Source organism: Phocoena sinus, chromosome 5 (assembly GCF_008692025.1).
Source record: "Phocoena sinus isolate mPhoSin1 chromosome 5, mPhoSin1.pri, whole genome shotgun sequence".
NCBI lineage: Eukaryota > Metazoa > Chordata > Mammalia > Artiodactyla > Phocoenidae > Phocoena > Phocoena sinus.
Genome location: NC_045767.1, coordinates 105995913 through 106010140, shown reverse-complemented (window position 1 = coordinate 106010140; position 14228 = coordinate 105995913). Strand labels below are relative to the sequence as shown.

At 36.4% G+C, this 14228-nt stretch overlaps 1 protein-coding gene across 2 annotated transcripts; it reads right to left on the bottom strand.

The window, feature by feature from the left end:
* Positions 1 to 157: 157 nt before the first annotated feature.
* PLRG1 (pleiotropic regulator 1) lies at positions 158 to 13985 on the bottom strand. 2 transcript variants are annotated; one of them, XM_032633475.1, is made up of 16 exons: positions 13872 to 13979; positions 12374 to 12480; positions 12009 to 12080; positions 11199 to 11341; positions 10443 to 10496; positions 9479 to 9572; positions 9184 to 9265; positions 7725 to 7826; positions 6888 to 6980; positions 4664 to 4813; positions 4473 to 4574; positions 3873 to 3975; positions 3043 to 3151; positions 1889 to 2028; positions 1217 to 1410; positions 158 to 643 (listed from the first exon to the last, which is right to left on the bottom strand). In XM_032633475.1, exons 4-16 carry the CDS (start codon positions 11326 to 11328, stop codon positions 584 to 586), a joined length of 1413 nt encoding a protein of 470 aa, XP_032489366.1. In that variant the 5' UTR covers positions 11329 to 11341; positions 12009 to 12080; positions 12374 to 12480; positions 13872 to 13979; the 3' UTR covers positions 158 to 583. The 2 variants fall into 2 exon arrangements, with proteins under 2 accessions (XP_032489366.1, XP_032489365.1); XM_032633474.1 differs by lacking the exon at positions 12009 to 12080 and having other exon boundaries at positions 13872 to 13985.
* Positions 13986 to 14228: the final 243 nt, after the last annotated feature.

Here is a 14228-nt window from a genome sequence, read left to right as displayed (position 1 = left end):
TAACAGGCCACGGACCTGTACTGGTCCGTGGCCCAGGGGTTGGGGACCCATCTGAAAAGACAGACACATCTCATCTGTCTACTTCCTGAACAGTATCTAGTGCAGAACTTTACAGAACACGCACTCAAAAACTGTACGTGGAATAAACATACAGAAGTTAACGCTTCAAATCCTTTAATCCCAAATTATCAGTCACAGACACCAGTTTTTAAAGGATTAAAAAGAAAGACTGCTCCCCTCAAAACATGTCCTACTACAGTAAGCAGTTCTGTAAGTTAAAAAAAAAAAAAAAGTGTGTTTTAATAAAAGTGATAAATCATTCTATCTTTAGGATAGTTATGTTCAACAAACCCACATATGCTTGATATCTGCATCTTACCTCCTAGGATCTCAAACTGTTTATTTTAGAAATAAAAACATGGGGAGAGGACAGTTCATTGTAAAATATGAAAAAGCAATGATTCAAGCATGTGAGTTTTTGCTTTATATTCCTAGCCAGAGCACAAATGACTGGATATTCCCATCAACACCAAGCTAAAAAAAAAACAAACAAAACTGGAACCACCATGAAGACAACGCCACATTAAAATCTCTTTCTCTTGATAATTTCTGGCTTCCAGCTGACTGGATGAGTTTCTTCTGTCTAAAAATAGAAAAGTAAGTTAGTTAAAACAAAGTATTTCAGGCCTGCTTCATATTTAATAGGTTCCTTTCTAACAAAAATCCGGCACTTACTCAAAATTATATTACTTGGCATTATATATTTAGCAGTTCTTTAACAATTTTAAGATAAGTGACAAACTTTTGGCATTATCTGAATCTAATAAAGGATGAATGCATTTGCTACAAATTCAGTTTACGGTTTTTCATTTTAAATAAAATTGCTATTTAGACATTCTAATAACACCAAAGCTTATGATTCTAGAATTAATTTGCATAGTAATCAACTTATTTGCTGTGATTCTTAGTGTGAGATTTTCCCAATAACTCTAATAAGGAACGTTGAGATAAAATCAAAACTATTGATTTGCTGTCATCAATGAAACCAATAAAGAAATCTATGAGCAGACACTATTCAAGATGACAAATACTTTAATATTATGAAGATTACTTTCCCTTCTGATAATTTCAGTAACTTTAAAATGAGAAAACGCTTGCAAAATTGGCATGGCTGATTTTATTATACTTTACAATGTATATGAAACAGAAATCTTACCGCTGTATCATCCTCTCTGTACACTTTAATGGTTTTATCAGCTTCAGCTGTTAATAACCGACTTTCAGACTGATCAAAAGCACAAGCAAATATTCCTGACTCACTGTCCAAAGACCCAGGCTGCACTGCTGCATGAACTCTCTGGAAATTGTAGCCAGTTCTCCAGTCCCAAAGATGCATAGTGCCATTGTCAGCTTAAAGGGAAAGATATAGTTAAACCTGGTGTCCTCTCAACAATTCAGCTTGACAAATGTTTATTAAGTACCACAGTAGTAACTGCAGTCACTACTACAAAGATATATAAGATGCAGGCACTCAAGCTCCTCTTAATGTCAGTTTGTCTACTTTCATTTGTACTTAATTCAGAATTTATTATAGATCTCAAAAAGCACCACAAAACGACATTCAACTCCAGAACACACAACCAAACTTTAGGCGATTTCTGGCATAAACCCCTAACTTAGATTTATCAATGTGGGGACTTAAAGAGAGCTAAACTATGAAATATGCTACGTGCATTATGAATATGCATGAACACACGTGAACATTCAAACAAACGTTAAAACAGGCAAGTTCTGCTATAATACTTAGGTGTGATGACTTAGAAATTTTACTCACTAAAAGAAAAAGATGACAGACTAAAACATATTTATCATAAAAATCTTATTTTACCTCCAGATACAAGCACTCCATCAGAATTTACTGTCAGTGTATTAATAATAGCATTGTGACCAGAAAGATTTTGAATGAAACTTCCATCGGGGAATTTCCACTGTTTTATGTTATCTGGAGAACCAGATGCAAATGTGTAACTGAAATGAGATAAAGAATTAATGATAAAGTAAACCAAGTTAAATACAATGGTGGATTTTATAAAATCTGATTATGGTTGTATTTTGCATGTGTAGTCAGGATCTATGCAGTTTTAGCAAAATATTATCATCATACCAAGAGATAAAAATATCAAGATATTTGTTCCAAGTTAAATCAGATTTTTAAATTATTTTAAATGTACGTTAAGTCCTAGGTTGAAGTTTTATTTTCCTCTCATTTCCCCGATGCTCTACACTAAGCTAAAGCAATAAACATACAAACCCCTAAACTCACATAAAGGGCAAGGGGTGATGTAACTATTTTCAAGAAAGCAAGAGAGAAAGCCAGAGAGAGAGGAGAGAGAGACAGAACAAGAAGAGAGGGAGAAAATGAAAGAAATAGAGGCAAGACGAAGAGAGAAAGGGAGGGGGAAGAATAAAGGGAATGAGGAAGACAGGGAAAGGGAGGAAGGACAAGAGTGAAAATAAAGGTAAGGGAGAGTGGGAAAGAGAGGAGGAGAGGCAAGATATGACTTGTGACCAGAAAGTGCCAGGTGATATAGTTTCATAGACAACAGGTTGTGATATTATGCTCCATCTCTTGGGATACTCTGACTATAATGTTCATGATCACTACTATTTTTTCCGATTATATTAACTTCCTCCTTAAGAATTAACTATTCTATGTATAGCTCAGTGCCTAATAATATTTATGTCCAAAACATTAAATATAGCTACTATTAGCTTCGATTATGACATGCAACTTTTAACCATGATTTATTCGTGTTATCTCATTTGACATCATTTTCACCATGCAGAAAGCTTTCCTTGTCTTATAGAGGCCATGAAGCAAAATACTACGCAAGGAAAATAAAAGAAATGCATGTTCATATGTGGCACAGGTGAAAAAATGACAGTGGCTAAATGACTACCAAAGTAGTATTCATGTTGGTATTTCTGTATTATACTAAGAACTGAAGAAAGAAGAGAAGCTACTTAGGAAAACATACTTACTGTCTTGGATGTAAAACCACAGCCCTGACTGATTTTTTGTGATTTGTTAATGTGACTCTTGTTTTTCCAGCCACCAAATCCCATAATCGTATTGTAGTGTCATGGCTTCCTGTAAGGAGAATACACACACATCCCCAAGATACACACAGATCAGAAAAAAAGAATGTGAAAATTAAATATAATAAAATTGGAAGCATTCCTCCACAGACATATATATATGAAATAAAAGTCATATTAACCCTTGGCTAATTGTTTTCTATAGTTCCAAAATATTTGGTTGATTTTAAGTTTAATTCTTAAAAGAATGTAATAAACGCTTGTTGCACTGTCATCTGAATAACAGAACAAATGTGAATAACAAATAAAACAAAGACATGATGTCATCCCCTAGTGGAGAGGAAGGAAAAAACTCTAATAATCATTTAGTTAATGAAACATATGGGAAGGAATTATTTTCTAGTCTTGAAGATTCAATGATATTAACCATATTTTAAGCAAAACAAGACTCAAACCAGCTCTAAAAGTCTGAGAGTATTTTGTCTTCTAACTTTAATTTCCTAGACCGGTAATTTTGATACTATAAAACAACGCTTAGTTGTATCTAATAGCACTATTCTCTAGTGAGACATTACCTGATACAAAGATTCTATGATATGTAAAAAGTATGAGATAAAAACAATGGGATGAAATGTTACCACAAAAAATTTCAAGTGCACACAGAAACACTGTATATACAACACAAAGCAAGAGTCATAGTAAATATGAAAAGTGTATAATCATAATGCACTCTGATATGAATATACTGTAAACTTGAAAAGTATCGATCGTACCAGTAATAATTTGTGGTTCCGCAGCTTGACACCTCACTGTAGCCACCGCATTAGTATGTCCAGATAACGTGTGTACACTGGCTTTAGTTCTCACATCCCAAATCTATCAAAACACAACAGACATACCATCAAAGAGAACAGGTATTCATATCTCAGGCAGGTAACTAGATCAATGCAAGCCTGGGAATCTACTCGACAACTTTGTGTGCCTGCCTTGAATATAATGAAGAAAGTGAGTAAATGAAATAATCACCTGTAAGCTGGCTGGGGAATGTATATAGGAGGCAGCCAATGGGGAAAAAAGCTACAAGATCAGGGGACCTACTGACTAGAATGGGTATAATGGGGCTACTGAATGAAACAGCTAATGGACCACAGCTGTGGTGACAGACTGGCATGTGAGAGGTCGCATATCAGGGGCGGGGCCTCCCAATTATAGACATAGTGGGGCCACAGAACTCAGAAGATGAAGACTAGGTAGGGCATTGATGGGTCAAGGCAACTATCTTTAAATTCTCTATCAAAAAATACATGACTTTAGGACCAAATAAGCATACTGTAAGATGCAATATATGTACAGATCAGCTCTATTCCATTTACCCGTGCAGTTGAGTCTCGGCTACAGGTCACCAGCACATCGATTGTTGGGTGCAGATCTAAACCATACACTGCACTCAGATGTCCATGATAGTGCCTTATAACCTAAAAAATAAGAAAGAAACTTAAAATCTCTACAATTAGGAAGATAAACAGGGGCCCATAATGTCTCCAATCCTTAACTTCATGCTTACCTTATTATACTCAAGATCCCAGCATTTGACTTGTTTGTCTTCTCCACAGGAGAAGAGGTACGGGCTCCTCGTGCTCACTATCACACCACGCACCGTACTGATGTGCCCAGTTAATGACAGTTTTAACTTGCCACTAGCCAAGTCCCAGATCTGCAATCAAAAAATACTTAATTTTTCTTCTTTATTATTCCAAAGCAAATTTTTAGAATCTTGATGTTAAAATTGTCTTCAAAAAGTGAAAGATAAAAACACATAAAAATATAAAAGTTTGCAAAATGACCCCATCAACAAAAATAAAATCAGGGAAAAGAGAATTAAAGGGCATGATCAAACTGGGAAAATATTTGCACAGGTGACAAAAAGTTAATATTCTTAATATATAAAGGATATCACTGATAGTAAAAGTATGAATACTGAGGTATTAAATTAGTCAAGGATGGCATCAACTTAAAAAAAAAAACCTAAACGTAGCAAATAAAGGTATCAAAAACTTCAACATCACTATAAATTTTATATACACAGTTTTTGAAAGATTAGATATTCATTTCTGCTTATCACAATAGTAAATATTTTTTAAAAAACACAAGCAATGTGCTGAAAAGGATCCTCTCACATGCTGCAAGTATCAATTCACCCATTTTGGAAAATAATTTTTAACTTTGGGTGTCAACTTCAAGAATGCCTGACCTTTAATACTTTTTTCTGGGAAACTATCATAACAAAACACTTTAAAATACAGAAAAAGCTTTAGGCACATATTAACTACAGCATTACTTATGTTAGTGAAAAATCAGGAAACTAAAAATACTTTAATGCCTAACAGAAGGAAAATAGATTATAGAATATCTAAATGACATAATACTATGGAACCATTTAAAAAAATGTTCAGGAGAGGAAAGGATAGGAGTTTGGGATTAGCAGATGCAAACCATAATACACAGAATGAATATGTAACAAGGTCCTACTGTATAGCACAGGGAACTATATTCAATACCTGTGATAAACCATAATGGAAAAGAATATGAGAAAGAATGTATATATATGCATAACTGAATCACTTTGCTGTACTGCAGCAATTAACATATTGTAAATCAACTATACTTAAAATAAATTTTTAAAAAAAGACGTTCAGTTTTTGACAGGAATATGCCTTTGACACAATATTAACTGAAAAAAGCTGGGAACAAAATTACATATCAAACATGATTTTTAAAAGATACACATTTATATACACAGGAAAATAACTCAGAAGAAAATGCAGATACACATACACAGAAATAAATGTTAAAAAGAAAATTCAAATATCTGACAGTGGTAGGATTATGCATGGGTCTATATTCTTTCTCTTTTCTTTCTTTCTTTCTTTTTGGCTGCATTGGGTCTTCCTTGCTGCACGCAGGCTTTCTCTAGTTGCAGCGAGTGGGGGCTACTCTTTGTTGTAGCGCGGGGGCTTAGTTGCTCTGCGGCATGTGGGATCTTCCCAGAACAGGGCTCGAACCCAGGTCCCCTGCAATGGCAGGCAGACTCTTAACCACTGCGCCACCAGGGAAGCCCTGGGTCTATATTCTTTTATACTCCTTTACATTTTCCACATTTTTTATAGATAAGCATGCTTTAATTTTGTAACCAGAAGGAGAAAAAAATATGAAGAAATTAGTTGTAAATAGTCAGCATGTACTGTTTGGAAAAAAAACTGTTGCTTAAATACCACTTTTCAAACAGATATTTATTTGAGACTTTTTTTTTTAATTTATTTATTTATTTTTGGCTGCATTGAATCTTCATTGCTGCACGCTGGCTTTCTCTAGTTGTGGTGAGCAGGGGCTACTCTTCATTGTGGTGCGCGGGCTTCTCACTGCGGTGGCTTCTCTTGTTGCAGAGCATGGGCTCTAGGCACACGGACTCAGTAGTTGTGGCTCGTGGGCTCTAGAGCGCAGGCTCAGTAGTCGTGGCACAGAGACTTAGCTGCTCCACAGCATGTGGGATCTTCCCGGACCAGGGCTTGAACTGATGTCCCCTGCATTGGCAGGTGGATTCTTAACCAATGCACCACCAGGGAAGCCCTATATGGGACTTTTAACTGGTATAGATAATAAATTTTACTCAACACTCGGGTCTAAGAAATCAGAGAACTAGAACAGCAATTCTCACCAGAGGAAATAAAACATTAAAATTACACGGCAAACACAAAATCATGTTTACATTTTTCTTCCTTCCTTATTACCTTTATAGTTCTGTCAGCAGATCCAGTAACAAACCACTGGTTTCCAGGTTCCACAGCAATACATCGAACCCAGCCAAGATGCCCACTGATCACCTGTATTTAAAACGGTAGAATGAGCAGGCTCACTACACAGAAGCTAAAGTTTATTCAATTTCAACTCATCACACTTATGTTAAATATGATACAACTGAAAAGTACACCTACAGTGATCGAAAAAAGGTGAATGGTTGGCAGGGGTGAGAAAGGATATGATTATAAGAAAACAGCACAGGGGTGTTTTTGAATCAATGGAACTTCTATTATCCAGATTGCGGTAGTGGTTACCCAAATTTATATATCTATTAAGATTTATTAGATCTATACACCAAAAGAAAGTCTATTCTAAGGTATGATAATTTGTCTAGCTGTACGTTTCCTACTATTTACATTTTATTTTAGATTTGGTACATTTTGAATCATTCCAATTTACTATAATTAAAAAGATAACTGGTAGGGCCACAGAAATGTCCTGATGTATGGATTTTCTCCTTGGCCTTCGCATAGAACACCTCGAACACTTTCCTAAATTTATTTTGTCTGCTCTCCATTTAGTAGCCTTCTATCAATATTTTATACTGTCACTTATACAATATACAAGTATAACTTCCATTTAATGAAGTCTCCTTCCCAAAGTATCTTTTAAGATACTGTCTAAGCCCCTCCCTCCACCCCACCTCAGATCACTCTACCAGCTCTCATATTCACTCTGTTTCCTCCTTATTCCATTCCTCGGCTCTTGTTTAACTGGAAAGTAGTGATCATGTTTCATGTAGTGGAATAATATACAGATTCACTCACTCTGTAGAGTTTCCACGGTGGGTGCCACTGAGGTTTCGGCATTGTAGGGGCTTTTTTAGCCATCAGTGCGGAGTTCTTGGCATTGCCACTGTCCATAACAACCTAGATATGGAATAGATTAATTATTAAAGATATCTTACCTAAGGTTTCATGTTATCAATTCAAAAATGGAAAGTCAAAGGGATTTATGAAAGATTTTTCCTTAAGAAAAAAAGATATCTGAAAAATATCTGCATACCTAGAAAATGAGTCTAAGACTTCAATCAGAACTATATTTTCCGTATGTTAATTTTAACTTTAAAAAACAATTAAAAAATCTCAGAGAGGCAGAACCTTAACATTGAGAGCACATATCACTGTGCACGGGTTTAAAACCCAACTCTGTCCATTACTAGCTAATGACCTTGGGTATAAATTATGTAACCTCTGTGCCTCATTAGTAAAATGGAAATAACAGCAACTATCTCATACAGTTATTATGAAGACTGTAACAGTGTAGTAAATGCTAAATGTAAGCTCCCATTATTATTTAAGTAAATATATGTGGATTAATGCCGTTGCTTTTGTCATATTTTAACATTATTGATTTCATACTACAAAGGAGAAACTGAAAGTTCCTTCTATTTAACTCCCACAAAAGTATTTCAATACTATCTTAAAGGGTATACTAGCTGATATAACCATATACTGATAGCATCCACCCGTCCAAAAAACACTGAAGCCTGTAAAGTTACTGCCCTCAAGAAGCTTATGTTATACCCTAAGGAGGCAGAAAGCCTGGGCAGATGCTGTGAATGGAGGCTAAAGACCCTGGTAGGAGGACTACAAATTCATTCACTTCACAAAGCAACTGCATAATAAACTGAGGAAGTAAAGACTGCACTCACTTCAAGTAACAGCATAATAAAGCAAACTGCATATTTTCAGTTATTCTTTCTATAACTACTTTCACCAATAACAACAGTAGCTGCCATTTACTTACAAACAAATAATATATTTCTAAATGCTCATTTGTAAGATATTAGTTGTATAGCCTGTGAATATTACGATACTAATAGCACTCAACTCTAACCGTACAAACCAAATGAGAGTTTAATAAAAAAACACTTTCATATCTAACACGTACTAATAGAAGCTTCAGAATAACCATGCTTGCATTTTTAATAGTGGGTAATACAGAGCATCGTCACATTATCTTCATCAAAATAAATGTTATGTCCAACGTGCAAGTAGACACAGAATTAACAGAACTTTAAATTATTCTGTCAATCCACTAGCAACTTAAATTTTAGGGCTATGAAATATTAGCAACTAGCTCAGGCCGCTATTTACTTGAACAAGTCCAAGGAAAATGTTCATTTATTAATATCTAAGGTAAGAATCTTGGAATAAATGGAAATAGGCAACATGTTAAAGTTAGAAACCCACAGCGTGATGTGATTTGACACAGACAACTTACCGCCCCTGCAGGCTGTGACCGGTCAGAAGCCCCAGGGTGTCGGTATTCACCTCCAGCAGGTGTACTACGGTTTGCATCAACCCTGAGGCAAAAGAAACACCATATTCTAAGTAATTAGTCTCCAGTCAGGTGTTCTGCAGGACTGACTCTATATTTTAAGTTTTTGTAAGCACTGGTAAAGGAAAATGTCATACAATACGTAACTACAAAGAAACAAATTTAAAAATGAGAAAAAATGTGAACAGTAAACTATGCTTTCAAAATCTTTGTTATTTAGAAGCATAGTATCTCCTACCTGGCTTGAGAAGTAGGTAATGCCACAGCTAAGGACTGTGCAGCTGATTCACTTGGCATTCTTTGGATCTTAGTGTCCGCTGTCAAAGCAACCCCTGTTGAAATAAAAAAAAAATCAACTCCTTTTAGTATCTATCTTTGCTTCCATTTACATGCATTTACAATAAAATAGTGGAGGAAAACATAACAAAAAGGTAATGGTGATTATCTCTAGGTGGTGATATGACAAAAATTTTTGTTACATTTTGTAGGTCTTTTGTTTCTAATTCTTTTACAATAAATATTGCCCAACAACATATATCTCAAATTTGTCTCATATATTTAATCAAAACAGCTTAATATTAACATAGCCCAAGATAGTAAAGTTAAATTTCTATTATCTTGGGATATTACCTTCAAATATAAAAATTAAGCAGTTCCCCAAATACTAACAGAATGTTTCGAAGGGTAAATGTAAATTCCTACAACAAGAAGCACCAATTCATCTATACTTGAATATAGTGAATTCCGTCCTCTAAAATTACTAGAACCTGGATATACTAAGCTTTTTGTCCTCCACCCTGTTATACTGGCCACTCCATTTGTGTGCTAATTCCTCTTCACATACAACACACCCAGGATATGTTTCTATCATACCTGCTTCTATACTAACACTTCTAACACTTTTATAAGCTTTGTGATATTTATGTGTCCGACTAAACTTCCAGGTAATAAGCTTGTCTTAGCCTGGAGCAGTCTTATTGTCTTTGAATTCTTAGCACAGTGCCTAAAAAAAAATAAGTGCTTAAGAATGTTTGCTGAATGAATGCATGTGAAACTTAGTTAATTATCATCTAAACAGCTATGCCTGGATGCTTGGTTATTGAGCTTATCTTATATTTTACAGGCAATGGGAATCATATTATTGGCTCAGTCATGGAAATATAAGTGACAATAAGACATTTTCAAATATAACAGCTACTTACCAGGTCCTGGTGGATACGGATGTGTACCTGTCACCAAATATTCAACTTCTTGTCCTATTAAAAACAGGGAGAGAGAGAGAGAGAGAGAAAATTCATCTGTGGCAAAATTACCTTATATACAAGTATCACGTGTTTTAATGAATTAAATAATATTAAATTATCAACTGGATATCTCAAATTTTCCCAACTAAGCCCAAGCCTGAGAAATAAGGTAAGTTGATCATTTTTGCTTTGCCTTCTGAAGACCATGTTCACAGGTAGTTCTTTGATCATTTGCTGATGTGGTGTCAAGAAAGCTTGTACATTTGCTATATAGCAATGGTGTGTAGAGAGGTCATCTTATCAAGTAATAATCCACTCAGGTTTATCTTCCAAACAAATGGTTTTCCTGTGGAATCTTGGATTATCTTTATTCACTACAATTTTAGTACTTAATATCATCTTTCTGAATTATAGCCAAAACAGATAGATGAAAGAAAAATTCCCCACAGGTTAGGAATTTTTCCTTTAGTCTCCACTATGACTATCTCCATATCCTAAGAATTTCTGCCATCATTATACCACTGTTTTAATTTCCTATAAGGGAAAAATCCACCAACCAATAATCTCACTCACTACTCCAATGAGGAAATAAAGCTGTTAAATAGGGTATGGCTCTAATAAGTCCTTCCAGAAGAAGCACTAATAAGACATTTCATTTTTCTATTTTTAAAATTCACATATAAATCCTGACATTTCTGACAATGCCATACTCACCTTGATTGGCAGGATATTGTTTGTGTCCATATGAATCTGATGCATTCTGAGGGCCTTTCTCTTTAAGATTTTCTTTTGAAGTAGGCATATGCAACACAGGACCATACTCATTACGCAGCTTGATTGCCATTTTTCGTTTGTGACTATTTAAAAATTATAAACATAAAAATGTATCTTTGAGTACTTTAAATATATTCACCAATGTAAATATATTCACAGATATCCAGAAAACAAGTATTTAAGTAGCTTAAGTTTGCCTAATCATGTAGAAAAAGTTACTATTAAGATTTTAAAGTTAAACAATATTTTAAAAAATTTCCAAGTGCATTTCCACACTTTTGTTCACAATCTACCACATAGCATCCATTAAGTAATAGTTTAGTTTGTTAACCAATTATATAAAAACTTTCATGTTGATTTATCAAAGGTCTAACTCATTTTAAAATATATAGAAACTAATATATCCTTTAAAAAAAACCTCAAAGTCAGTATACTTTCCTTCAAATGTCTAAATATAAAAATACAGTAAAAGCTTCTATAGTAACCTTTCCTGGATATACCTAGAAAGATTAGTTCAAACTAATCCAAGTACTTAATTCAGCATTTTAGAAACAAATGCACTTATTATGCTACTTTTAAGGATAGTCCACTTGGTAAATTAAATATAAATGCTTGTTTGAGGAATTAGGTAGATTTTTAAAGAAGGGTAAAGGACAAAGAAGGAACACTGCACATAATGCAATCCCAGACTGGAGCTGGAGATGTAGAACCAAAAATATGCCACCACTCAAAAATCTTCATCATACTAACGAGAAAAGATGGGAGTAGAGGTACTGGCCAGGTACAATTTCAGCTCAGCAAGGCTCTGAGAGCAGCAGGAAGCTGAAAGCACATACAAAGTGATTGATTATAAAATATAACGCCTAAAAGGGACTCTCCTAATTACTGGGTATTTGTAAAATGCAATTAATTAATGGGACTTTTACTGTAAAAGATAAGGCCAAAAAAAATAAAGTTAACTCAGCTTAAATTATGCCCAAACACAACTCATTACTGAATAGATATCCTATGAGTTAGTATTACTTACTAATCTTTAAACCTTCCCCTCTCCCTGCTCTCTTCCCCCAATATTATAAGTTGAAATATTCTAGCAATTGAAAAGGAACTATCCCTACCTCTCTTCATCCAAAGGCACAGGTTTTCCATTATCAGCCACAAACATGTCATGGGTTCTCTTCAATGACCTGAACACAAGTGTGTGCACAGAATGTTTCTGTACCTCCTAGAACAAAAGAGTATAATTACATATCTAGCTACAAATTATATATACCATAACCTAAATTAAAGTGAAATTAGTTATACACTTTACATGTTTAAATATGTAAAAAGCTTTGTACCACTCACCACAGCTATCTGTAGCAAGCTATAGGAGTCAAGTTCAGAGAAGAGGAAGAAGCTCCTCTTGAGCCAGAGCCCCAGGTATACCAGCTGAGTGATGCCTGAGATTAGTCATTTACTCAATAAATATTTACTGAACTCCTACTAATTGAGTGGCAGGTATTGTGCTAGAAACTAACAACAGAATGATGAAAGGCAGCCACGGTCCCTGTGCTCAAGAGGAAACAGGCAAATAAAAACAAACAAAGTAACTCCACATTCTAATAAGTGCTATGAAGGAAACAAGCAGGGGGCTGAGACCGAGGACAGAAGAAGACCTTAGGGTGGTAATGAAAGATCTCTCTGAGGTGGCAGCTAAGCAGAGAGAGAGTTAGCCTTGCACAAAATAGAGGTAAGAACAATCCAAGCAGAGAGAAAAGGCCATGTAAATACAAAGGCGTTTGGTAACCGAAATAATGCCAGAACCGGCAGTACAGCTGTGTATGTTCGGTGAAAGGGTGGGTTGATGATGCAAGATGAGGTTGTAAGGATAGACAAGGTCCAGATAAGTTTTTTTTTTATACCATTGCAACGGTCTGCATTTTTGCTCTAGATACATAGGACCACTAAAGGGTCTTAAGCAAGAAAAGCTCGAACATCCTACGTTTTAAACTGATCAATTTACTGGGGGTGGGGGAGGGGTGACAGAAACAGAAGCAAGGAGACCACCTAAGAGCTAAAGCATCAGCGTTGGTGGATGATGTGGTCTGAATTCAGGTGATGGCAGTGGGCCTGGACAAGAGTCAAGAATTTTGAGATAAAACGAACAAGGCTTGCTAATAGTTGTTCAAGCTAGCGGAAAATGCAAAAATTCAAGAATGGCAGGTTTTCCCGGGGAAGAGCTTTAGTAAGACAAAAAATGAAGACCAGAGAAGACCGCCAGTTTTGTAAGACACAGAATCACCGACTCGACCCAGCAGGCAGCGAATACCACTGGTCGAACATCGACAGAAACTCCGCCTCAGAGGACAGTGCCCAGCTCAAGTGCCCAAGGGCCAAATGAAAACTGGAGGAATTATCTCAGGCTTCCCGCCCAGACAGAACCTCCAACTCGTGCTCTCATCCGGCTTCTCTGCCTCCCTAAAAACCTTAAGAGACTACCCGGCCTCGGCCAAACAGCCTCCCCTCGCAGCCGCTACTCTCCCCTGACTCCCAGCACCCTCGATCCCTCACGCCCGCCGCCAAAGAAAAATAATCCAGAACAGATGGCCCCTGGGCACCCAAGTGTCACTTTACCTCGACCATGACGCCGCGATCTACCCAGTCGCTCCAGCAAGGATGAAACACCAACCAACTGGACGGAAACCGCCGCCACAACTACTCGGCCCCTTCCTGAATCGGGCGTCCTGGCGCCGGATGTGACGTAAGACTCTGCGCACGCGCGCTGGTGGGCCGTAGGCAGTCTGGGGCCAAAGGGCGGGCCTTTCTCCTCGGGGGCCGCCTGTGGGGCGGAGCTTCGAGACTGCGGGGCGGAAGCTGCCGGAATCGCGGGAGTAAAGGTTTTACTCGCTTCTGCAGAAATCTTGAGATAATATCGTTTTCTACCTTACTCTCAGCCTTAAATATTTTGGTTTAGGGCTGTGGTTGTTTGCA